This window comes from Lygodium microphyllum, chromosome 7 (genome assembly GCF_053477565.2).
Source record: "Lygodium microphyllum isolate KBCC chromosome 7, Lygodium_microphyllum_v1.1.10, whole genome shotgun sequence".
NCBI lineage: Eukaryota > Viridiplantae > Streptophyta > Polypodiopsida > Schizaeales > Lygodiaceae > Lygodium > Lygodium microphyllum.
The window spans coordinates 128,216,471-128,241,823 of NC_141141.1; the positions used below are offsets into that span (position 1 = coordinate 128,216,471).

The 25,353-nt window shown below is 40.8% G+C and overlaps 1 protein-coding gene across 1 annotated transcript; it reads left to right on the top strand.

Moving 5' to 3' along the window:
- The first annotated feature begins 16,040 nt into the window (after positions 1-16,040).
- Positions 16,041-24,978, top strand: LOC148033940 (pentatricopeptide repeat-containing protein At2g34400-like). Its single transcript, XM_087680976.1, has 3 exons — positions 16,041-16,317; positions 24,540-24,679; positions 24,763-24,978. The coding sequence occupies exons 1-3, from the start codon at positions 16,041-16,043 to the stop codon at positions 24,976-24,978; spliced, it is 633 nt and encodes a 210-aa protein (XP_087537102.1).
- The last annotated feature ends 375 nt before the right edge of the window (positions 24,979-25,353 follow it).

Here is a 25,353-nt window from a genome sequence, read left to right on the forward strand (position 1 = left end):
ACCCCCCCAAATTTTATGATCAAATCGTGGAGAAGATGAAGAAAGCGTGAGGCTGCAGGGCATCGATTTTTGCGCCATGATCTCTCCACATCAAGCATGCAGGCTGAAAGCAAGCCATAGAATTGACATTACCCCTAATCTTCTCTCTCTTTACTGATTTTATCGTTGGTCTTCGTGCAAGGAATGGCTGTTTGGATGAAGAGAACATATTCTAGTATTTCTCTCTCCTCCCTCTCTCTCTTCTCTATGGGTTGTTCATGTGTACCATCTTGATGAAGAAACGGGGGAAGGAGAATGAAGGAAATGGTGATGGAGATTGATGGAGATGCTGAAGATTGAAGTGCAGCATTGGATTGAGAGCAATGAAGGCTCCGTCTGCCGTTATGGAGTCATTCAAGGTGTCTCGGGTTACGTAAAAACACGGTATGACAATTTTTATGAAGAAAATGAAGGAATTTTTATAGTTTATGATGATAATTATGTTCTTATTAGATGAAAATTTGTTTGTGGGCTGTTTGCATTATGAATAATTGCTCTGTATAAAAAATCTTGGTTTTGCAATGATTTACATGCTTTATTTAAATTTTCGTAAACGAGAAATGCGGTTTTTAAGTGGCAAAATGGTAGTTTTTCCATTTCGGGTGGGTAAAATTTGTTCCCATGGGGGGAATATGGAAGATAAATTGAATGTTAGTATGCTAAAGTGATTGGAACAAGAAAAATCATAAAATAGTATATTTTATTACCAAATAAATCAAGAAAATGGGGAAAATAAGGAAAAAATAGAAATACGTCTTGGAAAAATAAGAAAAAATACAATGATTGTTTGTGGACGTATGGTAGTGGCAAAGCATGAGGTTTGGCCTCAGTTTGCCCTATATTTTAATCAAAATTTGTGATTTATTGCTTTATATACATCAAAACATGACAAAATGAACCTCTACACCTATGCAACGAAAGCAATACCTAAACGTAGGGGGTTGGGATGCTTGAATGGTGTGATTTGCGTGTTGATTGTTGTTGATTTTCTGATGCATATCATAGCATAGAGTCTGTGTTATTTTAATAAAGAGGATAGTAGCTCGAGTATGGTCTCGGTGCTATCCTTTCGTCGCTGCAATGCATTAGAGAATAAGCATTGAAAGCCTGGTTGTGCACAAGTACGTTGCTGATTGAAAATGATGTTTGAACACTTTAGGATCATTCACTTTGCATGTGCATGAAACCATGGTGCCAGAATAAAAAAGTTGGATGCATAGCACCTGTTTTCAATGACGATGACCCACGTTGAGTGTGGAAAGGGATCCTAAGCCATAGGATAGACATTCGTTTCTTGGGGGATTATTTAGTGGGAAAACATGGTATCTCCCGAATTTCTTTTGAAATGAAGAGTGGAGTTTGTTTGTTTGTTTTATATGTTGAGCAACGCATCAAGGGGCCAATCCTTGCGATGTAGGAGAGCTGTAGTGGGGTTGCGGTGTTTCTATCGAGAGGTTGCCTCCCATGTATGTGATTATTGTGGTATTTATTGCCAAAGTGTATGGGTTCTCCCTCTGTGGAGCTTATAGAAAGGGAAACGTTGGACTATAAAACTATAAAACTATAAACGCATAGATCCGGCTTTAGGGCAGTTTGTCCTTTAGCAGTAGATAGACGCTCCGGGTCCGTGAGGCCTTGAGGGTGTGTTATGAGCATGAGGTCCGGCTAGTGCCATTGCTAGTGCCGGCCCATTTTAGGTCCCATCAACGTCATTTCTCTGAGAATAGAAGCTTGGAAGCTTCTTTTTGGAAGCTTCCATTGAAGGTCTCCATAAGCATTGTTTATGTGTGCCTTCCTCGGTTTTTAAAACCGGTCTTGTAAGCCCCAGGTTTCTGTGCGGGGGAAAGAAATATCGGCCTAATTAGGCAATTTCGGAGATCGGGAAAAAGGCCAAGTCGCGGAGTCCAAGTCCACTATGTCATCGATGGCTCCAAAGAAAAACACGCAGGAGCCTCCACCCCAAGTACACGTGTGGACAACGCTTCGATCCTTAATGCCTAGGTTCTTAAAAATTAATTTCGCATGAAGGGATGCGTTAAGCATGTTGGTTTTTAGGAAAATTTAAATGCATTTACTCATTCGATTTATAAAGCTTAGTGGCATGTCGAGCACTTGTATTTTGCTTGCACCTCCGTGATCAAGAGTAGTTGCAAATTTCAACGCATGATGCATAAGTTATATGACAGAATTGTGCGAAGTCATCCTTGTGGCATCTCGCAAGGGATAGAACATATAACTCATAACACATTTTATGTAATTAATTATTGGTTGTATCTTGCGATTAAGGTAATCATAGACGAACATTAAATGATGTCCGAATAGTTGCAATGCATGGAAAGGATTTATGTACCTTGCATATTGCATGCGATGATAATTAAATCCTAGGTCGGGTTAAGTCCTAAAGGATGGATTAGATCAATAATGGTCTCATGGTATTCGCTCGTGTATGGAGTTCTTTTATCAAAGTTTGAATAAATCCTCATTAAGAATATTAAAGCTTTGATTTCGTTGCATCAACATAGTATAGGGCAAGGAAAAGAATGATCTCTAAGTTGCATAAAAGCCGAAGATCTATGGGTTGAAGTTGCATACTTGCATGGAATGATGCATCTCACCGATTTTACCTACATCTTTTAGGGGAAAGTACTTGCAAGTTTGGAATGAAGTATTTGCATCTTTAAAAGTAAAAATCATCTTAAATTGTGGTTAGATGGATTAACTAAGTAATTCGCGATAGTTGAGTTGCTCACATGAAAGTCATAAAGGTACGATTAGATTGCACATGATGATTACCTCAAAGTGCTAGGTAGGGTTAAGTTACGCTAAAATTCTGCCTAGTATCGCACTTGGTTTGCCGAACTAATATTTTCGATTCCAAAGATCCTACCCACATTCACAGAATGTTAGGGTTACTAAAACATCATGTAAGAATGATCTAGGGTTCTCACCCTAAGGATCAATTGTCCAAATTCTAGACTTTCGTATAAATTTAGGGGTTAGATTGGGTCAATAGGACTTCCAAACCCTATATCTTGGACAAAGGTATTCTTGACCAAGGAATTCTGTGTGATAGGAAAAATAATCCCACAAGCTAGGTGCAACACATATCTCGTGCAACAAGTTGCAACGTCGCATGGTTTTATGATCGAATCACAAAATGGTATTGCCACTCCTTAGAACAAGGTTGGCGAGTCCTAAGTTCAAGTCAAATTATCTAGATAATGAATAGTCATCCTACTACATCACCTTTCCTTGGGGCTGATTTGTCAAGTTGGGGAAATTATAAATTGCCTAGCAAGCAATTGACCTATCAAGTGAGGACAACGGGGTTGTCCAGAATTTATCAACCTTAATAAAAGGAAACCTAAAGTAGTGACAATTTGGGTCAACAGGGTATAAACCCTAACCCAAGGATAAAGGGTAAACAAGCAACTAGGCTTGGAAACTTGCCAAGTCGCAATTGTTCCCGGATCGAATGTTGGATGTATTCGGGGAGAAGGATTCACACCTTAGCAATTGGCCGTATAAACGACCACTGGAGTGCATGTTTGTACACTTAGGAGCACTTTTTTTTCTTCTTTGCTCAAGGAACTAATGCTGGAAAATAACTAATGCTTCAGGTTAAAAGCCTGGAGGGAGAAGCAACATCATTTACCCTCGACTGTCTGCCTGACCCTATCCAAGGGGATTGTTAGCCGTGCCAGGTACGTGGACCGAACCCGCTACGAGAGGTCTCTCTATGGGTGCTACTTGGAGAAAGAGGATGCTTGGGTGCCAGGGGGGCTCTGGCCGTAAATCCCTTGCCTCTGAATGCTGCACAAGAGACTGACGTGACTCGAGATTGGATCTCAAGGTCCACATACTAATCTATGGGCGAAACTTGGAAAAGCAATCCCTGAGGATTGCTGGAATTACCTTTGGGAAGATTATGGAATTGCCTTTGGGCGGATTAGCCTTCGGGCTGGATTATATGATGTATTCCAAATACTGATAAATAAAGATCAAATGTTGAAAAGGAACTTGCTTGATATTGTTTTTCTTTATCAGTGCCTAAATTACGTGAAGGAACCAGTGTGTAATTGGTTAATTAAGGAAGCTATTTTTTCTTGTCAAACTAAATGTGGTAGCTACTTAGATAACTAAAGCAACCCTAAGGAATGTGCGATGGATGTGACCATGGGTCCGTCCTTCAGAAGGGTGGTCACAGTTGGCCGAGAACTTTTCTCAAAGGAAATTGGCAGCAAGTTGACCTAGAATCTATAGTGTTAGAGTCTCGATTTATGATGTTTTAGGGGAACAAAATGGGACCATGCCTTACGGGCAGAGAGGTCGAGCTTTGCATCCCTCTCGTTTCCTATTCTCCTTGAACTAAGTGCAACATAAATCAGCTTTGACCCTGATGTTCGTGCGTACACTAGTTTGTCTGGGGTTCGATGCTAGCTACCATTCTAGGAACTTGACCATTAGGAAAACTAGTTTCCCATTCTCCTTGAACCAAGTGCAACATAAATCCACTTCGATCCTAATATTCTTGTATAAACTAGTTTGTCTTGGGTTCAACGCTAGCTACCATTCTAGGAACTTGACCATTAGGAAAACCTTGATTCAGGTTGGTCCTAAGTGGGAACGGCTAGAATGCTTCCGCTTTGTGGCAGACTCGGGAAGACCTAGATTGCAAACCCTGTGACATTCCATGGGAGTTTCATGCGGCGCTTTCTGGACTCTCTTCCCAATGGGCTGCTAAGACATGTCCTAGAAGTGTAAAGGGGGACACGTTAAAATTGGTATCAGAGCGAACCAACGAGGATCTAATATTTACAAGGAAACTTAATGAGGAGAAGTAGAGCAAATGTTGTTGTTAAGAATATTTCCTTACTTATCGATGCTGGCCTACAGAGTCGCGAAGCATGGAACAAAATCTTGGTGTTCCAAGTTATGTTTATGACTGCGATGCGTGCCTCGGATTATCGATGGAGGCTAGGTATGATGAATATCCTAGACCGCATCTACAATCCTTCACCCCTGTACGTGGAACAGAGATGGATGGGTGATTCAAGAATTTACTAAATAGCTGCCCACCGACTTGTGTATCTTCAGATCAACTTGAAGAGAATCAAGTGGATGGAGGATTTAAAGATTGTGAAGCTGTTCATCTTTGTTGAGGCTCACGTAAATGCAACCCTACATGTCAGCGGTCAAAAGGTTAAGCAGAACAAGTATGTGTACGATGAAGTGACTTGAACAATCCCTGCCGACAAAATCAAGGTATTGGGACGTCATGAGAAGAATGGGTATCAAAGGAAAGGATACCTAAGCTTCCTATGACCTATCGATTCCTGAAAATCCATGAACCCAATCCATATTATTACTTAGTTCTCGTAGCTGAATGTAACACAATCTTATTCTCCCCAAATTAATGTATTAGCTTATTCTACCTTCTCAAAACAAATGTACTCAAAAGGGCAGCTATGCTCTCATGAATAAATAAGATTTTTTTAAAATCACTATCTGTCTTGGCTGTAAGTGTTGGTAAAGGAGTTAAGTGATTAGGTCACTTGGCTAAAAACTAAACTGGGCATGTTAATGTAATGTGAGAATCATTTAGCAAGTAATTAACATAAATGATCTTAATGCCCAGGCACAAACTCAAGTGCAGATTCCTTGTCCAACCCCTACACCAAGAGTATAGTTGTAATCCAAGAGAAGAAGTTCCTTCTCAAGAAGATCAAACCACCTGAATTTGATGGTAAGGGAAGGACCGTCCAAATTGACGCCAAATTCTGGATCAAATCCATGGAATATTACTTCAAAGCAGCAGGTACTGCACCCGCTAACCAAGCGATGCTCGCCAAACTAAAGCTTACCGGCAAAGCAAGACTTTGATGGAAGCAATGGTGCTGAGACCAAGGGATCGCGGAAGGGTCAGTTACTTGGGAGAAGCTTAAAAGAGCTGTGCGAGGGAGATATCTACCACCTGCCTATCGCACATAGAAGATGAACGAGTTTTATGAACTGAAGCAGCTTGGTCTATCCCTAGATGCTTATTACTCAAAATTTGTCTCTCTCTTAAAGTACACGCCACAAATGGATATGACACAACTGGTGTCAAAGTTTTGTGTCGGATTAAACCCACCCATAAACACCCACCTGGAATCAATGCACCTAACAAATCTTCAGGACGCGCTCATTTGAGATGCACAGATGATACAGGAGAGGTGTAGTCCAAGCCAAGAAATAATAGGACTTGGTCTTACAAGGATCAAAACAATGGAGTATATAGGTCTCAGACCAAGAGAGCGCAAGGCCAAAACCAGGAACAAAGGAAGAAAGCTAGGGTGAACGCTGCTAACAACTTCATTTCTAACCAAGGTAATGGCTGCAATCTCCGTTGCTTTCATTGCAACGAGCCTGGTCACTTTAAAAGACAATGTCCCAAGCTTAGAAGAGGACAATGTCAAGGGCCATTCCAAGGAGCCGCCCATGGACAAGGAGCCACTGTCAGGGCCAGAGGGAGAACCTCCAGTGTTGCAAATAAGGAGCTGTGTGATGATGAAGATCCAACCATGGAAGCTGACATTGAGAGGGCAAAGGTTCATGCCACTCTTCACAAGAAAGGGCCGAATCGCCAATTCTCGGTGATTCAAACACCTTCGGAGTACCAAGGTAAAAGCTTCAAAACCTTGATTGATTGTGGCAGTACACATTTCTTCATTTCACCAGTCTGTGCAAAAAGATTAGGAATAGCCACCAAAGATGCACCTATCTTACTTGTGGAATTAGCAAATGGTCATGAGGTCTCTTGTACCAGGCTAACTGCTAAGGTGAAATTCCTACTGGGTGGAGAGTCAACTTCGGTTAGATTTAGGGTAACGAACCTAGGTGTCCACGAATGCTTTCTCTCGGAATGGATTGGCTAATACCCAATGATGCCCACATTCACTGTGGAAAGGGCCAAGTTTCCTTTCGAAATTCTGAAGGGAAACTAGTTACAACTCAAGGAGAGGATGGTAAGCCAAAAATTCAGCTAGCAAAAGCTACACGGATAATAAAAGGAGTTAGAAAGGGGCTACCTGTCTATGTGATTAAGCTAAATAAGCTAGATCAGAATCGGGAATCTAGGGAAGAACCTTCATGGCTAAAGGAGTACACAGACGTATTTCCTGAAGAGATGACAGAGCTTCCTCCTCAAAGGGAAGTCGATCACGAAATCAAAGTCAGTGCCAAGAATTGCACCAATCACAAAGAGACCATATAGGATGTCTATCCCAGAAGCAATTGAGCTGAAGGAGCAACTCAAGAAATTGTTAGACCAAGGCTACATTCGTCCTAGCAGCTCGCCATGGGGAGCTCCAGTGCTGTTCCAAAAGAAAAAAGATAGAATGCTTCATTATGCATTGACTACAGAGAGTTGAATCAATCAACCATTAAGAACAAATACCCCATTCCAAGAATAGATGAACTTCTTGACCAACTTCAAGGTGTAAAGATCTTCTCTAAGATTGATCTCAGGTCTAGATATTATCAGATAAGAATCAAGGAAGAAGATATCCCAAAGACGGCCTTCAGCACAAGGTATGGACACTTTGAATTCCTAGTCATGTCATTCGGGCTGACAAATGCTCCTACTACCTTCAACAAGCTAATGTAGGATATCTTTAGGCCCTATCTTGATGACTTCGTATTCGTCTTCTTTGATGATACCCTAGTCTACTCCAAACATGAAGAAGATCATGAACCCCATCTTCACATCGTCCTCAAAACAATGAGGGCACACAAGCTTTATGCCAAGAAGAAGAAGTGTGCATTTTTCAAATGACAAATTGAATATCTAGGATTCATTGTATTAGTGGAAGGAATTTCAGTAGATCTGGCCAAGGTCAGAGACGTTTTGGAGTGGCCAATACCAACTTCTATCAAAGAAATGCGTAGCTTTCTTGGATTGACAAGATGGTACATGGTCTTATAAAAAACTATGCTTTGATTGCAGCACCGCTGACTGATCTACTGAAGAAGCAAGTGTCAATTGTATGCTGCTGAACAATCCAGCTTTGACTAACTAAAGCAAAGCTTGGTATCAGCACCCATCCTGAAACTTCTGGATCTTAGTAAGAAGTTTGAAGTGATAACTGATGCTAGCACACTTGCCTTAGGATGTGTGCTTATGCAAGAAGTTCATCCTGTAGCATACTCTTCAAGGAATCTGAAGAGCCATGAAAGGAACTATGCTACCCATGATCTGGAGCTGTTAGCTGTCATCTATACTCTCAAACTTTGGAGGCACTACTTGTTGGGTAGCAAATTTACCTTAGTAACAGGCCACAAAAGTCTTAAATGGATTTTCACCCAGAATGAGCTCAATATGAGGCAACATCGATGGATTGAACTGCTAGGGGAATATGACTTTGAAATCAAATTCCGGCCTGGAAAGGAGAATGTAGTTGCCGATGCACTCAGTCGCAAGGCATTTCTAAATTCTCTAATTTTACAAGATCCATCGATAGCAATATCTCTAGCCATAAAGGTATCCATGCCAAACAACCCAATTCTTGAGCTAGCTAGAGAAGAGGCATACCATGACCCAACCTATTAGAAAATGGTAAGGGAGATCACCATCAAGGATCAAGACCCGAAGCTACAAACAAAGTATCAAGAATTCTTTATCAATAGTGGACTTGTCTACTATAGGACAAGATTATGTATACGAGCAAGCCAATCACTCAAGCAGAAGATACTTTGGGAAGCCCATGACTCCCCTTTATCAAGACAACCTAGCTATGCCAAGACCCTTAATGCAGTTAGGAAGAGCTATTATTGGGATAGGCTCAAAGGTGACGTTCTCAAATATGTCACAGAATGTTTGTCTTGTCAACTATTAAGGCAGAACATGTCAAAATGCCAAGGAAATTGCAACCACTTGATATTCCCCAAATGAAATGGGAGTTCATTAGTATGGACTTTGTTGTCGGCCTGCCCCAAGTTCAGGGAGGATACAACTCCATTATGGTTGTGGTGGATATGCTCACCAAGGTTGCACATCTTATCCCTGTTAAGACAAACTATAAAGCCTCAGATATCGCAAGGTTATTTATCAAGGAAATATTGAAATTATATGGGTTAACTAGAAGAATCATTAATCACCGTGAAGAATCGGTTTTCTATTCCCAGAATTGATGACATTTTGGATCGACTAGGAGGCTCAAAGGTTTTCAGCTGCATTGATCTAAAGAGTGGTTATCATCAAATTAGGGTAATACCACAAGATATATACAAAACTGCTTTCTGCACTTCATACGGTCTTTATGAATTCTTGGTGGTTCCTTTCGGATTAACCAATGCACCAGTCACCTTTAATCGAATGATGGAGCGCATCTTTAGAGAGCATCAACAATATGTCGATACTTTCTTTGATGATATTCTTGTCTTTAGCAAGAATGAAGAGGAGCATCATCAACACTTGGAAATTGTTCTACAATTACTTCAACAAAATCAACTCTTGGTAAATGGTAAAAAGAGTGAATTTTTCATGCATAAAATAAATTACCTTGGGCATGTCATCTCTTTTGAAGGGATTCAGATGGATCCTGAAAAGATCAGGATAATCTAAGAATGGCCTCATCTTCATGATGTACATGAGGTGCGATCGTTTCTTGGCTTATGCTCTTATTACCGCCGCTTCATCAAGCATTTCGCACGTATAGCTTCTCCACTTCATGACCTTACAAAGAAGAAGATATCTTTCCAATGGAAGGAAAAAGAGAAGGCAGCCTTCACAAGGCTGAAAACAGCTCTTACTTCTGGACCTGTTCTTATCATTCCAGATCTGGTAAAACCATTTGTCTTGGAAGCAGATGCTTGCGGTGATTGTATTGGTGCAGTGCTAAATCAAGAAGGCCATGCCGTAGCCTTTGAAAGCCGCCGTCTAAATGATGTGGAGAAAAGGTATGACATTTATGAAAAGGAGCTCTTAGCAGTGGTTCATGCTTTAAAGATATGGAAACATTATCTTTTAGGCAATGAATTCCTTATTAAAACTGATCATCAAAGCTTGAAGTATTTCAAGACTCAAAAGCATTTGCAGGAGAAACATGCAAGATGGGAAAATTTCTTGTCTATGTTTTATTTTCAAATTATGTACACTCTAGGAAAACAAAATATAGTTGCTGATGCACTTTCTAGAGTGCCTCGCATTGCAACTATTACAGTGGCTCATCATGAAGATTTTCAAACGATGAAGAATACTTATGATGAAGATACTGATTTTGTAGCAATTTGGTCAAAATTACAGCAAGGAGGTTCTCATCTAGATTATTCCATCAAAGATGGTTACCTTCTCATGAACAATCACCTTTGTGTCACTCTTCCTGTTCAACAAAAGGTGCTTAAAGAAAATCATGAACCCCCTTATGCAGGGCATAGAGGGAGGACAGCCACTCTAAGTGCAATTGAGCGCTACTTTTATTGGCCAACATTATGAAGAGATACACATAACTTCATTGAGGCTTGTCTGGTATGCCAAAAATCCAAATATGATAGGCAGAAGATTCTAGGATTGTTGCAACCTCTTCCAGTGCCCAAAGATCCATGGGAATCTATCACAATGGATTTCATCTCAAGTATTCCAAGAACACCTCAAGGCCATGATATGATTTGGGTCATAATTGATAGATTCAACAAACAATCACATTTTATTCCATGTCATAAAACATTGAAATCCGCACAAGCTGCAAGACTTTTCATTCAACATATCTTCAGATTACATGGTATGCCTTCTGAGATCATTTCAGATAGAGACTCCAAATTCACAAGTAACTTTTGGCGTGCTTTATTTGAGAATTTGGGAACCACTTTAAAGTTCTCCTCAACTTTTCATCCTCAAACTGATGGCCAAACAGAGGTGATGAAGCTTACTCTTTTGGATATGTTGAAAGCTTATGTTAGTGAACATAAGTCACAATGGGGGAAATATCTTCCATTATTGGAGTTTGCTTACAACAATACAGTGCACTCATCCACAAGGAAAGCTCCAAATGAAATAGTACAGGATGAAGTGATTCCTCCTCCAATTATTCACACTAAAGATAAGATTTTTGCTACTGATGAGTTTGCTTTAGATTTAAAAACCACAATGGATCAAGTTCGAGCCACTATCAAAGTTGCCCAAGAGCGAAAAAAGAAGCAAGTAGATAAACGAAGAAGACCTTTGGCTTTTGAAAAAGGTCAATATGTCTTGCTAAAGTTTGATAAAAGTAGGCTCAAACAAGGTTCCGGTCAAAATTCATCTTTTTCAAAGTTCTCCAGTAGATACCCTTCAAAGTGATTGAAAAAATAAATGAAGTTTCTTATCGACTTGAGCTTCCTGCTCATTGGAAAATACACAATGCTTTTCATGTAAGTTTTCTAAAACCTTACATAGGACCAGAACCAAAGGAACCCATTACTGAAGATCCCCCAGATGTTGAAGAAACATAGCAACTCTTGGAACTTGAACAGATTTTGTTTCACAAGGATCGAACCATGAGAAGTGGCCTTGTGACACGAAAATTCTTACTAAAATTCAAGAATCTACCCACGATAGATGCATAGTGGGTAGATGAAAATTTCATGAAGGATTACCCAAACATTCTTCAGCCATATCAAGAAGCTTTTCAGCTAAGGACAGCTGAATAAAAGCCAGAGGGCTGTCACAACTCTATAGAAACAGAATTTGTATCCTTTTTCATTAATTTGTCTATATAATGATTTATTAAATTTATTTCCTTTGCACTAATTAGATATAAAGAAAAGTGCATTGGAGCTAGCCACTAATGAGTGGTCAGAGGTTATGGTGGACCCACGCGGTGGGTTAGAGAAAAGATAGTTCACACTTCCACCTATATAGCCACTAATGAGTGGTCACAGGTTATGGTGGACTCACGCATATCAGGGTTAGACTCGCACACAGAAAAGATTGATGCCTTGAAGTGTGGGCTAGATCCACCAGAACAGATAGTTACAATCAACAAGATGGCATGATCATGAAATGCTTGTATAATGTGCATGTGTGGGCTGAAAGCTTGAAATGCACATTTCTTTGCATAGGAAAGTCACATGAAGATTCGGATACCATTTTTGCAATGTACACGGAAAAAGCTTTCATATAACACCCATATTGGGGGGGTCCCTAAATTTTAGGAGATCCCTAAATTTTAGGAGCCTCGAATTAGCCTAAAAATGCTAGTCCTAAAAAATAGAGATATCATTCTAAAAATAGTAAGTTCTGTACTCTGACTGTGCTTACTAAATTTGGTTGTTTCTATTCTTGATAGTATTCAACCCAAAAAGGAAGGCCATAGAGAAGAGACAAGTGTCAAGACACTTGTCACACAAGTTTCCAAGTGTCCCACCACTTGTCACATCTCATGACATGTGGCTGGCCACTTGTCTTGTGCTACTCCACTTTCCCCTTTTGTACTAGCTCTTCCCTCTCCTATAAATAAGAGCTCGTTTTTCTTCATTCAACATCATTTTTCTTTGCTGTAAACTCATGTACAGCACCCATAGATAGCCAAAAACTGGCCCCATCCATCCCCATCATCATCCCCCACTTCTCCATTATCAAATTCCTCCATATTCCTTCTTCTATCACTACTGTTTTACAGGATAGCAAGCCTGTAAATTCATTACAGCACCTCCTTCTCAAGCTCTTTCTTCCATTTTAGCAACAAGAAGCAAGCCCTATCCAGGTACTACTGTTCAACGATGAAGAAAGGCTGATTTCCCCTCTTTCTTCTCTCATACTGTAAAGAAATCAATTCTTATCATTGCATAATAGATAATGCATGTGTGTTTGTACATCTTTGCATGATCTTGTGAGAGTGAGGATTACTTCTCCTCACTCTCAGGTTGATTGTAACTAAGCTCTTCCCTAAGGGACTTGGGTTGAGCAGAAATACATTCCTTCGGGGGGGGGGGGGGGGGGGGGGGGAGGGGTTGCCCATCTTCAACCCTCAATCTTGTCTCCATTACTTTTACATTTTCATGGCTGTAATTTTGTGAGTAATTTTCATTTTCAGCTTTAAGTGTTCATTCTCTTTTATATTAAATCTAAAAAACAAGCGAATATCATAATTGTTAAGCATACTACGTTGTTCGGGGCGTTTACAGTGGTATCAGTAGACAGTAAGCTTGTGGCTAAAATTGGTCTTATATGGCCAGCCAATAAGTATAGAGAGAAGGCTATGTATAAAGGGGATGTCCATCAACAAATACATGAAGAAGAAGATGCTCATTTTATTCCAAGCAATCATTATTCACCACGAATGCATTGGGCTCGTGCTACAACAAAGACAATTGTTAAAGCGGGAGAAAGAGCGAAGCCTTGCATAGCTCTCTTGGATCATGGTTTCAAAATCAATGTTATGGCATGTAGTTTGTATGAGAATGGAGGTTGGCCGATTGGTGTAGATTTGGGATGGCTCATGTAGGTAGCAAGCAATTCATCAAGGGATCTTTATGAAGCTTGTCCGAATGTATCCATGACTATTGGATGTGTTAGGGATGAATATGATTTTTTTGTGTAGGATTCATGTAGTTATTCAGTGATTTTGGAGCAATCCTATATTTTGATATCAAGGTTGGAAACAAAAGCCTTGGATGATAGTTCTTCATATGCTCGGGTTTGGAGTAAAGACAATACAAATGTGGTATAGTTTCTCACTATTTGTGTGAATCATCCCTGCAATTGGGATAAGTTGTTGGATAATCCCATGCCACCTGATGCACGAGAGTATAAGGGTTTTTAGAAAACATTGCTATAAGTGGAGGCTTTGGCAGTGCCTCTAGGAAGATAAGTATGCCTCCAAGAAAGGGGGAAATTGTGTTTGTGTTTGGATTACAGGAATGGACAACATGTAGTCTTGGTAGTTTTAAGAATATCTCAACCATGTGAATGTCTAAAAAGAAATATGTAGGATGGGCTAATAAAGAGCTAAAGATATATAGTTTAATGGCTGCAAATGCAGGTATTTCAAGGCTGTTTTCAGGGCTAGTTGATGTTGATATAGTGGCTGAAATTTCCACAACAATTAATGCTAAAAACAAGGTAGAAAAATAGGTTATTTTTGTTGAAACTTTAGAGATGTATGAACTCATTCAAGAGTTTGCTAAGCATGAATGTTATGGGCTGCGATATGGTTTGCAAAAGAGGGCTGAAGCAAGGGTGGATACAAAGTACAAAATAGTTGCAAAGAAGATTAAGCCTGTGGTTTTGCCTTTACCACTTGAAAGTGATGGGTTGGCTGAAAAAGTAACTCAATAGCCTAGTTTACAGGATCCACATGGAGTAGGACATAAATTTAGCGTACAAAATAGTTGCAAAGAAGATTAAGCATGTGGTTTTGCCTTTACCACTTGAAAGTGATGGTTGGCTGAAAAAATAACTCAATAGCCTAGTTTACAGGATCCACATGGAGTAGGACATAAATTTAGCTGAAACTTTACAAAAGCTGAAAATTGGTGATACAAGCTTTCTTTTGCCTCTGCAAAGGAAGATCTTGTTTCTTGCAGATGTTGGCAAGGCATGGGAAAGACTTTCATTTTAGCTAAATGAAATTGGATATGTTGATCTGACCATAGTTGCACATATGGTGATCTTTACAATACCTCATGTGCCATGGGGATTTTGGAGCCCTCTTCAGCTCCATATTCAAATTGGCGGTTTACTATTCTAAAGAAGAATGGTGCTTTGAGGTTTATACAAGATTTACAACTACTTAATTAAGTCACCATAAGGAAAATTGGATCAAGCCCAATAGTGGATGAATTTGCACAAGCATTTGTAGGCAAGGAAAATTACTCTATGAGTCATTTATATTCAAGATATGATCAATTCTAGCTTGCATTGGAAAGTTGGGATATCACTATCATAAAGACATCACTTGGATTGGTTAGGATGTGTACGCTTTCACAGGGAGTAACCAATTCAGTGGTGCATATGATGAATGCTATGCATTTTTGAGGGAGTATATTCCTCAGTTGACCTTACCCTTTCTTGATGATGTGCCGATCAAAGGATGTGATATCTATGAGAAGAATGAAGAATTGAATGAGAATGGATGTAGAAGATTTGTGGGCTAATCATATTATTGATTGTTGTGATAGGATTTTGAGCCATCTTGAAGAAGTGAATTTGACTCTATCAAAAGAAAAGTCGAGTTTTGGAGTGGAGGAAGTATTAGTTGTTGGGAACATGTGTGGACCATATGGGAAAAAGACCTCACTAGTAAAGATTGATGCCATAAGCAGGATGCAGGAGACACGTTTGAATGTGTCCGAGGTGAGAATATTTTTAAGTGCATGTGTCTTTTACTTAATACCGCATTTTGCTCATGTGGCTAAAAGTTTATATCAACTCTTCAGAAAAGTGCAAAAGTTTTGGTGGGGTAAATAGCATACGAAGGCAATTCCAAAGTTAAAGAGCTTATTGATTTTAGCACCAACACTAAATTAAAGGGAAGTGGAACCCAAGACGAAGAAGCTTGGTGGTGAGAGCAATGGGGGATGAAGAGCAAGAGCCAAGAGAGAGAGAGAGAGAGAGTCAAAAGTGAAAACTCCAACGTCCACAATGTGTGGTCGGGCCTTCCTTTATTCAAACTATCACTAAAAGAATAAAGAATAAGTGACTCTAACGGTGTCGAACTACTGTGCATCCGAGAAGTGGAATCCACCAAAAAGGTTATGCTGAACATGCACCATTTGTCAAGGCACTTGCTTCTTATCATCACATGTAATTAGAGGGTGTCTATCCAAATGTTGTCAACCATTGGACATGGGTTTTAACTATATTACAGTCAGCAAATAAGACTTTTACATATGGAATAAGTGGATCTTTTTGGTATGCCACTAGCTCAGCCGTACAAATACTTCTTTTCGGTATCATTGCTATGGAAATTAAGCAAAGGGTACTAAAGGTTCACATTGTTTTGGAACTTGTTTGACATGTTGAGATCCGAAGCCTGGGGCTAATGGAAACTCATGATATTGTGCTAGGCAATGGATTGGTGAGCATGTATGCTAAGTGTGGTGCATTCGCAAAAGCAGAAGAAGTGTTTGATAAGCTAGCAGTACCAAATGTTGTCTCTTGTAATGCCCTAATCTCTGGGTATGCTGACCTTGGCAATGTTGAAAGGGTTGTCAACTCATTCTGGAAAATGTTGGTAGAATATGTGGAGCCAGACAGTGTCACATTTGTTGTTATGCTTACTGCTTGCAGTCTTGCAGGGCGAGAGGAGGAGGGCTTATGTACTTTGCTACTATGAGTGCTGTGTATGGCATCATCCCGACAAAAGAGCACCACATTTGCATGGTTGATCTTCTCAGCCGTGCAGGGCAGTTTGACAAGGCAATAAGCATAATCTTGAAGGAACTAATTTTGGAAATGTGGATGGCTCTGTTCGGTGTAGAGTCGAATAGCAGCAATACCAGATAGAGCTGCAGCAGTAGTTTTGACATGCATCACTCAATGGCTGAAAGAAAAGCCAGCCGCTTTATTAAGCGGAAGGGGATTGTGAATAGTAAATGGTAAGGAAAACAAAAAGCTAATTTGGGGGCTGCTTCATTAGTCGATGGAAGGGAAGCTTTCTTTGGGGGGGCGCAGGAAAATTCGGCAAGAAGGGGCTTTTCTATCCAGTTACCACTTATTTTGAAAGACTCGTGTTTGTGATGGCTTTGGGGGAAGATTCCACTGGTAGCAGATTTGTTTCTGGAAACAGCATTGCCCACTCATTGCCAATGGACCTATTTTTTTGCGCTCCGACTTTCGGTAGTCTTTTCTTCCCTGAATGCGATTTATGACCGCCATTGATTTTGGCTCAGCTCTTCGATTATTCCCAAGGCAGCGCTGTCAAGTCTCATAAGTTATGGAATGCTCTGATGTATATTTGTCGAAGTCTCCCTTGGAGTTTCTTTGTGCAGCGTTTCCACAGATTGATACCCGTCTTGTGAAAGCCAGATTGATACCCGTCTTGTGAAAGCCACAATACTCGAGCATGGTGACGATTTGAAATCCGCAACTAATTCACTGATTTGTGCCTGAAAAATTACGAATCTACTCTTTTACTTCATCCTAAAGTTGATGATGGAAAGGAAGATACAGGTGCAACAGAAAAGGGAATGAAATTGTCTCTGATCTGGGGAATGTTCCTCATGTGTTGCTCTATGCATTGTTAGTGTTGCATAGAGGCCAGGCCAGGGGTATTAAATTGATGTGCTAGCATTCAACAGTGACTAAAAGTGCATAATGTGGAACTACCAACGGCCATGGAGTGGATGACAACCTCGCTTATGTCTGCTGTATGCTCCAAGCTGACAGGAAAACATGATCATATGTATTGGTTGTCATGACAGAATTTACAATTGCAGACAAAGATTGCGCTGGAGTACCCTATGCCAACATATGGACATCTTTGAAGTAGATTGCTATCTGCAATTCATGTAATCTATGCTAGAGGGCTCAAGAGGTTTAAGATCTGTTTGAAATTGCACCAAGATGGGGCTACATTCTAATGGATTTTGAAAGTTGTCACAAGCTGACATGACTTTGACAATGCCTACTCTTACCACTCAAACTCAACCCCTATCGCCACTACAAATCAACATCACTCGAGGCAATTGTAGTCATATCAGGCCTGGAATTGAAACTAAATATTATTGGACATGATTGTTAAAAATATTCTTTTGCTCAATGCACATTATGCTGGAGTTACTGTTACAGATTTGAATTCATTCACTTGCTTGATCTTCCATCTTGAAATTTAACAAGGTCTTCTGGAGACACGACTTTGCTTTCGAAAATCCTTTGACATCTTTGGTGAACTCGACGTGAAAGCGTCGCAGAAATTTCAGGATGGGAGATACTTCAGCCTCTATTTCAGCCTCATCCATGATTCCAGCTGCGTCCTCTACTTCAGCTCCATCAATGACTGCTACGACAAGTACTTCAACAGAGGATTTAAAGCAGATTTTGCAGAATATGTCCATGTATATGCAACTCCAAAATCAGCAGACACAATTGTATATGCAGCAGCAACAATAATTGCATCAACAACAGTTGTCTCAGCAAAGGCAACTCTATTCGGAGCAGGAGAATGCAAACAGCGCGACTAAGGCGATTGAAGCAGTTGAGAATGAGGAGAAGCTATTTGATGGCCGTAATGTTTCAGCATATTTGAAGACATATGAGATCAAGATGGGGTTTTTTGGAGTTCCAGCTGGACTTATGAGTAAGTACTTCCTTCGTCTGGTCACACCCGCTTTGAGGGCGAAAGTGACTGATCTTTTTATTCAAAATACACATTGGCAAGATTTTAAGAAGGCCTTGAAAGAAGAATATTTCATTGAGGACTTTGGTATGGCTACTTGGCGGTCATTCCGAGAGTGGGTCTACATGCCAAACAAAGGTCTAGCTGCTTCAGAGTTGATTCAAGAATTTGAAGAGAGGTATAGTCAGCTTGATGCCATTGAAGAAAGAGCATTGGATGTTGAAAAAGTTGAGCTTTTCTTGCAAGCTGCAGATCCTGCTCTTCAGGAAGAATTGGGAGAGCTTCTTGAGGATCCCATGAAGCCTATGGGACTTAAAACGGATTGGCAGGATGCCCAGGATGCAGTTTCGACTTTGACTAAGAGGAGGATATGGAAGACCCGCCTACAAAATGGTTCCATGAAACTGACACCATCATCTGCTCCTATGCCTACTTCTATCACTCCTAGGAGCAGAGTTGGTGGGAAAATTGAAAGAGCAGTTTACTTTGACTGCGCCTACTACTTCTTCTAGTGCTCCTACTGCACCTAGGAGTGCTCCTAGTGCACCTAGGAGAGATCGGAGATGTATTTGGTGCGATAGTACAGACCATCAGCATTGCAGGGATTGTGAATATTTTTAGGATGCAAGGAGGAAGAATTTGGTATATTGGGGACAAGATGGTAAGATTTGGTTGACTGAGACAGGAGCTCCACTTGCTACCAACTTTGGTAAAGGTGGAATGAAGAAGTTAGTGGATGACATGGCTGCGCGTACTTCTTATGTGACAGCTAGAGGTGATGCTTCTGCATATGGAGTCCAGATTGAGAAGGGATCAGAGACTCAGTCAGCACTATGGACTTATGCTATGGAGACTGCAAACAAGGGAAAAATTTAGCAAACTGTTTTGACTAGTGTAGGCTCTAGCATCAGATCAGAGACAGGTTGGGATTCGCCTATTGACAGGTACTCTATTTATGCTTATTTGGCTAAGTCTTAGGGAGCATATGTACTTGTTGAGGAGAAGTGTAAGAGGGATGAAGAAAATCCAAGTGCAGCTAAAAGAACTAGAGGGGGTGAGTTTGTTACACCACCTACTACAGGACCGTCTTTGAAACCAGGGCCAGATCGACAGATGGAAGATGCTCAAAAGAGAGAAAAGAGGCAAGAGCCTAGAGAGAGAAAGCAGCCATGGTTTTTGATGTCCGATATTGAGACATCTACAGACATGAAGAAAATCTTTAATGACAAGATACTTGGCAGTGAGGTGACTTTCACTATTTTTGAGGTTTTGGGCATCTCGAAAAGAGAGTTTCAGGATCAGTTTCAGGAGGTCCTGAAGAGGAAAAGACATGCATTGCCTACCACTGATACATAGGGAGTTTTGATTGGGGAGTTGGATGAGGATGAGGATGAGGTTATGGTTGAAAATGCTTCTGTTTTTCCGCAAGTAGAGAAGAGGGTTCAGCCTATGCATTATGCTGAAATTGATGAGCCTGTCTTGATACCGTGTAGTCACTTTTCGCGGAGTCATTGGGCTAGGGCAACTACAGAGACGATGGTAAAGATTGGAGAGAAACAGGTGCCTTATGTTGCTTTGGTGGATCATGGTTCAGAGATTAATCTCATAGTTCGTGGAGTTTATGAGAGTAACAGATGGCCTATGGATGTAGAGCATGGGTGGCGTATGAGAGCCGCCAATAACACTGCAGGTGATTTGTATGCTGCCTGTCCTAGTGTCAGGGTTTCTATTGGTGATGTAGAGGAGGATTTCCATTTCTTTGTGCAGGATTCATTCTCTTATCCCATAATTCTTGGACAGCCATTCATCACAGAGATGCGCATGGAAACAAAGGTAATGGATGATGGTTCTGCTTATGCACGGATTTGCAGTAAAGATGGCATGAGAGCAGTTCATTTTATGACTGTGTGTGTGAACCATGTTAGAAACAGAGATACTCTTAGAGATGCACCTTTGCCCACTGTGAGGGATTCGGGTTTTCATTAGGTACCGCTGTTTCGCAAGACGACGGTGGTACAGAGCAGAGGAGATTAGAGTTCTTGCCTCCTGGCAGCAGTGTTTTCTCCTCCGGTTTTGTTGGGATTTCAGCAAAAAGTTCGATGAGCTATCAGAAGATTTCTAGGTTGCCTAGAGCTGCCAGGCAGCACATATGCAGGAAGGAGAAAAATTTGAAAAATGCAAGAATTTTGGAGGATGATGAGCACATAGATGGGATGTATGACAGTATGATTTGTGCATATACGATGGAAGAGATGAAAGATATGCTGAAAACTGATATGCAGAGTTGTCACAGTAATGTATTAGTGCAATCCTTGGACATGTTTCATGAAATTGCAGATTTTGTGTCATAGATTGAGTCAGAGGCTGAGGTGGCTCAGCAAAAAGTGTTGAGTGCTGAAGAAATTCAGCAAACAGAGTTTCCAGCTGGTTATGATCAGCTTTCAGAGACACAGAGGGCTGAAAACTTTCAGCCAACAGAGTTTACTGCTGAAATATTTCAGCATTCAGAGTTTAGGGCTGTTCCTATGCAGTCCATAGAGCAGAGGGCTGAGGATATTCAACCATTGGAGTGCAGAATTGCTGATTTACAGCAAGATTTGAGTAATGCAGAAGAGCATAATGAAGCCAGGGTTGACACGAAATACAAAACTGTGGATAAGAAGGTGAAGCCAGTAGTTGTACCGCTTCCACCTGACAGTGATCAGCAAATAGAGAGGACTGCCAAACAGCCAATTTTGAGGAATCTGGAGCATATTGGTCATAAATTTTCAGCAGAGACTCTTGCTAAATTGAAAATTGTAAATGGTGATTTTTTGTTACCCATAGAGAAGGAGTGCTTTCAGGAGATGCTTGAGCGACATGGAAGGGGATTTGCTTTTTTCCCGCATGAGATTGGATGTGTGAATCCAGATATTGTTGCTCCTATGATCATTTTTACTATTCCTCATATTCCATGGAATCTCCGACCTATTCCAGTGCCTAAAGCACACCTTCCAAAGATGATTGATTTATTGAATGAGAAAATCAGGATGGGAATTCTTGAGCCTTCATCTGCACCATACTCAAACAGGTGGTTTACGGTTCCAAAGAAGAATGGTACTCTTCGATTTATACAGGACATGCAGCCAGTAAACAGAGTTACTATCAGGAATGTTGGTATAGGTCCAGTTATGGATGAGTTTGCAGAGGCATTTGCTGGACGTGCCATCTATTCTTTAGGTGATTTGTATTCAGGATATGATCAGTTTCAGCTGGCTTTGGAAAGCAGGGACATAACCACCATGAGAACTCCTGTTGGGCTTGTCAGGATGTGTACCTTGCCTCAAGGTGCCACTAATTCTGTTGCGCATATGATGAATGCCATGCATAAGGTCCTTTGAGGTTACATACCTCAACTTACTATGCCTTTCTTGGATGATGTGCCCATTAAGGGGTGTGCAGAAGAAGAGAAAAATGAGAGTCTAAATAATCAGGGATGCAGATACTTTGTGGCTGATCATATTTCAGCATGTGAGAAGATTTTGGCCAGGTTATAAGAAGTAAACTTGACACTTTCAGGGCAAAAATCTATTTTTGGAGTGAATGAGGTTGTCATTGTTGGACATATGTGTGGATATTATGGCAGGAAACCCTCACCTGATAAGGTGAATGCTATAGGCAAGATTGTGGAGTATTGTTCTACCACTTCAGAGGTACGGAGCTTCATTGGACCTTGTGTGTTTTATATGATTTGGATACCTCATTTTGCACACATAGCAGATTGTTTATATTAGCTGCTTTGAAAGGGGCAGAAATTCTATTGGGATGAGAGCCACACTAGAGCCATGCGAAAATTGAAGAAGTTATTGCAGGATGCTCCTACTCTCAGGAAAGCGGATTATAATTGTGGAAAGCCTATTGTATTGACAGTTGACACTAGTCCAATTGGCATAGGTTGGGCTGTGGGTCAAGATGATGCAGATGGAAATAGGTATGCTATTCGGTTTGGGGTGAAAGTCCTAAACGAGAGACAGAGGAGATATCCGCAAATCAAGAGGGAGTTATTGGGGATTGTTACGGCTCTCAAATGTGACAAGGAGTACTTTATTGTAGCTTCAGTTGTGGTAGAGACAGATTGCTTGCCATTGATTGGTATGATTACGAGTTGCTCTACTCCGAATATAGATATGCTAAGATGGATTGCATACATCAAGTCATTAAATCCAGAATTTAAACACATAGCAGGGAAGGATAATCCAGCGGCAGATATGCTATCTAGAGCCAGATATGATGATGAGGAGATTCTATTTGCAGAAGAGGATGATGCAGAAATTTCAGCCATTATGGTTGATCATGTTTGTCATGTCTATGATATTGTGGCTTTCATAGAAGAACTCTATATTGGAGATTGGTTGCAGATTGGCAACTACCTTAGTACACTAAGCAAAAGAGATGAATGGACAGATGAAGAGTTCAAGAAGATTGGAAGGAAAGCTATGGCTATTTTCTCAAGGACGGATTTCTTTGGAAGCATCCGAAGAAAAGAGGTGGATTACCTTTGCGGGTTGTCTACGATAGAGAGACACAGTTACAGGTGATGAGGGAGTTTCATGAGAGTCCTTGGGCTAGTCATAGAGGAGTGTGGGCTACTTATGAGAAAATCAAGGAGAAATATTGGTGGAAAGGCATGTATAGAGATGTTTCTCACTTTGTTGAGACTTACAGAGACTGTCAGATGTATTCCGCAGTGCATCATCGAGATGAGCTTCATCCGACCTATCCACTATGCATTCATTATAAGTGGGTAGTTGATTTGATTACTATGTCTATGGGTCTATGGCAGATGAGATACATTGTTTTGGCTAGAGAGGATCTTACCAATCATGTTGAGGGCAGATCTTTGAGAACGAAGACCACTAGTGCAGTGTGTAAGTTCTTATTGGAAGAAATCTTCTGCAGGTATGGCTGTGTGGGTAAAATCACTGCGGATCACGGTGAATTGGATGCAGATGAAGCTAGGGAGTTTTTCTCTCAGCTAGGAATCAAGTTAGCTCTAACTACAACATATAATCCAGAGGGAAATGGGAAGAGTGAAAGAGGGCATCCGCCGATAGTGAAAGCATTAGCCAAAGCATGCAGAGGACGGATTGGAGAATGGCCGAGACTTCTACCATTTGCTTTGTGGACTGATCGTACGACTCATAGTGTTACCACAGGATATATGCCTACAGAGTTGATGTATGGTCAGAAACCTATTATGCCGACTGAGACTTGTGCTTTGACTTGGTCAGTTTTACCTTGGCAGGAGGATTTGACGAGAGAGGAGCTCTTAGCTCTTCAGATTCGGCAGTTGGAGAGAAGACCAGAGGATATTCAGCTAGCTATTGACAGGTTGAAGGTTGCTAGACTAAGAAATAAGGACAGGTTTGACAGCAGGCATCTCTTGCGGCCTAGTGCAATAGAAGAGGGAGATTGGGTATTAGTCTTTGATAGCAGCCTTGAAAATCAGCATACTGCACTTCGGAAGATGGTGAAAAGATGGTTTGGGCCATTCATAGTCAGACATGTTTTTGATAATGCAACATATGAGTTGACAGAATTGGATGGGACAATGCTTAGAGAGCCTATTGCTGGAAAAAGAATCAAGATTTTCAAGAAAAGAGATGATGAAGATTATGCATTGGAAGAATTTTCAAGAGAAGAGCAACGAGAAGAAACTCCAATGGAAGAGACAGATGATATGACAGATAATCTTGTTGATATACCGGAAATGCATAATGATGAGATTGATCTGTTTGTGGATCTTGATGATAACGATCATGGGTAGTTGGCCCATCCGGAGGATGTGCAGTATTAGAGGGGGTGGATGTCAAACTGCTATGCATCCGAGATGTGGAATCCACCAAAAAGGTTATGCTGAACATGGACCATTTGTCAAGGCACTTGCTTCTTATGATCACATGTCATTAGAGGGTGTCTATCCAAATGTTGTCAGCCATTGGACATGGGTTTTAACTATATTACAATCAGCAAATAAGACTTTTACATATGGAATAAGTGGATCTTTTTGGTATGCCACTAGCTCAGCCGTACAAATACTTCTTTTCGGTATCATTGCTATGGAAATTAAGCGAAGGGTTCTAAAGGTTCACACTGTTTTGGAACTTGTTTGACATGTTGAGATCCGGAGGCTGGGGCTAATGGAAACTCATGATATTGTGCTAGGCAATGGATTGGTGAGCATGTATGCTAAGTGTGGTGCATTCGCAAAAGCAGAAGAAGTGTTTGATAAGCTAGCAGTACCAAATGTTGTCTCTTGGAATGCCCTAATCTCTGGGTATGCTGACCTTGGCAATGCTGAAAGGGTTGTCAACTCATTCTGGAAAATGTTGGTAGAATATGTGGAGCCAGACAGTGTCACATTTGTTGTTATGCTTACTGCTTGCAGTCTTGCAGGGCGAGTGGAGGAGGGCTTATGTACTTTGATACTATGAGTGCTGTGTATGGCATCATCCTGACAAAAGAGCACCACATTTTCATGGTTGATCTTCTTAGCCGTGCAGGGCAGTTTGACAAGGCAATAAGCATAATCTTGAAGGAACTGATTTTGGAAATGTGGATGGCTCTGTTCGGTGCAGAGTCGAATAGCAGCAATACCAGATAGAGCTGCAGCAATAGTTTTGACATGCATCACTCAATGGTTGAAAGAAAAGCCAGCCGCTTTATTAAGCGGAAGGGGATTGTGAATAGTAAACGGTAAGGAAAAAAAAAAGCTAATTTGGGGGCTGCTTCATTAGTCAATGGAAGGGAAGCTTTCTCTGGGGGGGCGCAGGAAAATTCGGCAAGAAGGGGCTTTTCTATCCAGTTACCACTTATTTTGACAGACTCGTGTTTGTGATGGCTCTGGGGGAAGATTCCACTGGTAGTAGATTTGTTTCTGGAAATAGCATTGCCGACTCATTGCCAATGGACCTGTTTTTTTGCGCTCCGAATTTCGGTAGTCTTTTCTTCCCTGAATGCGATTTATGACCGCCATTGA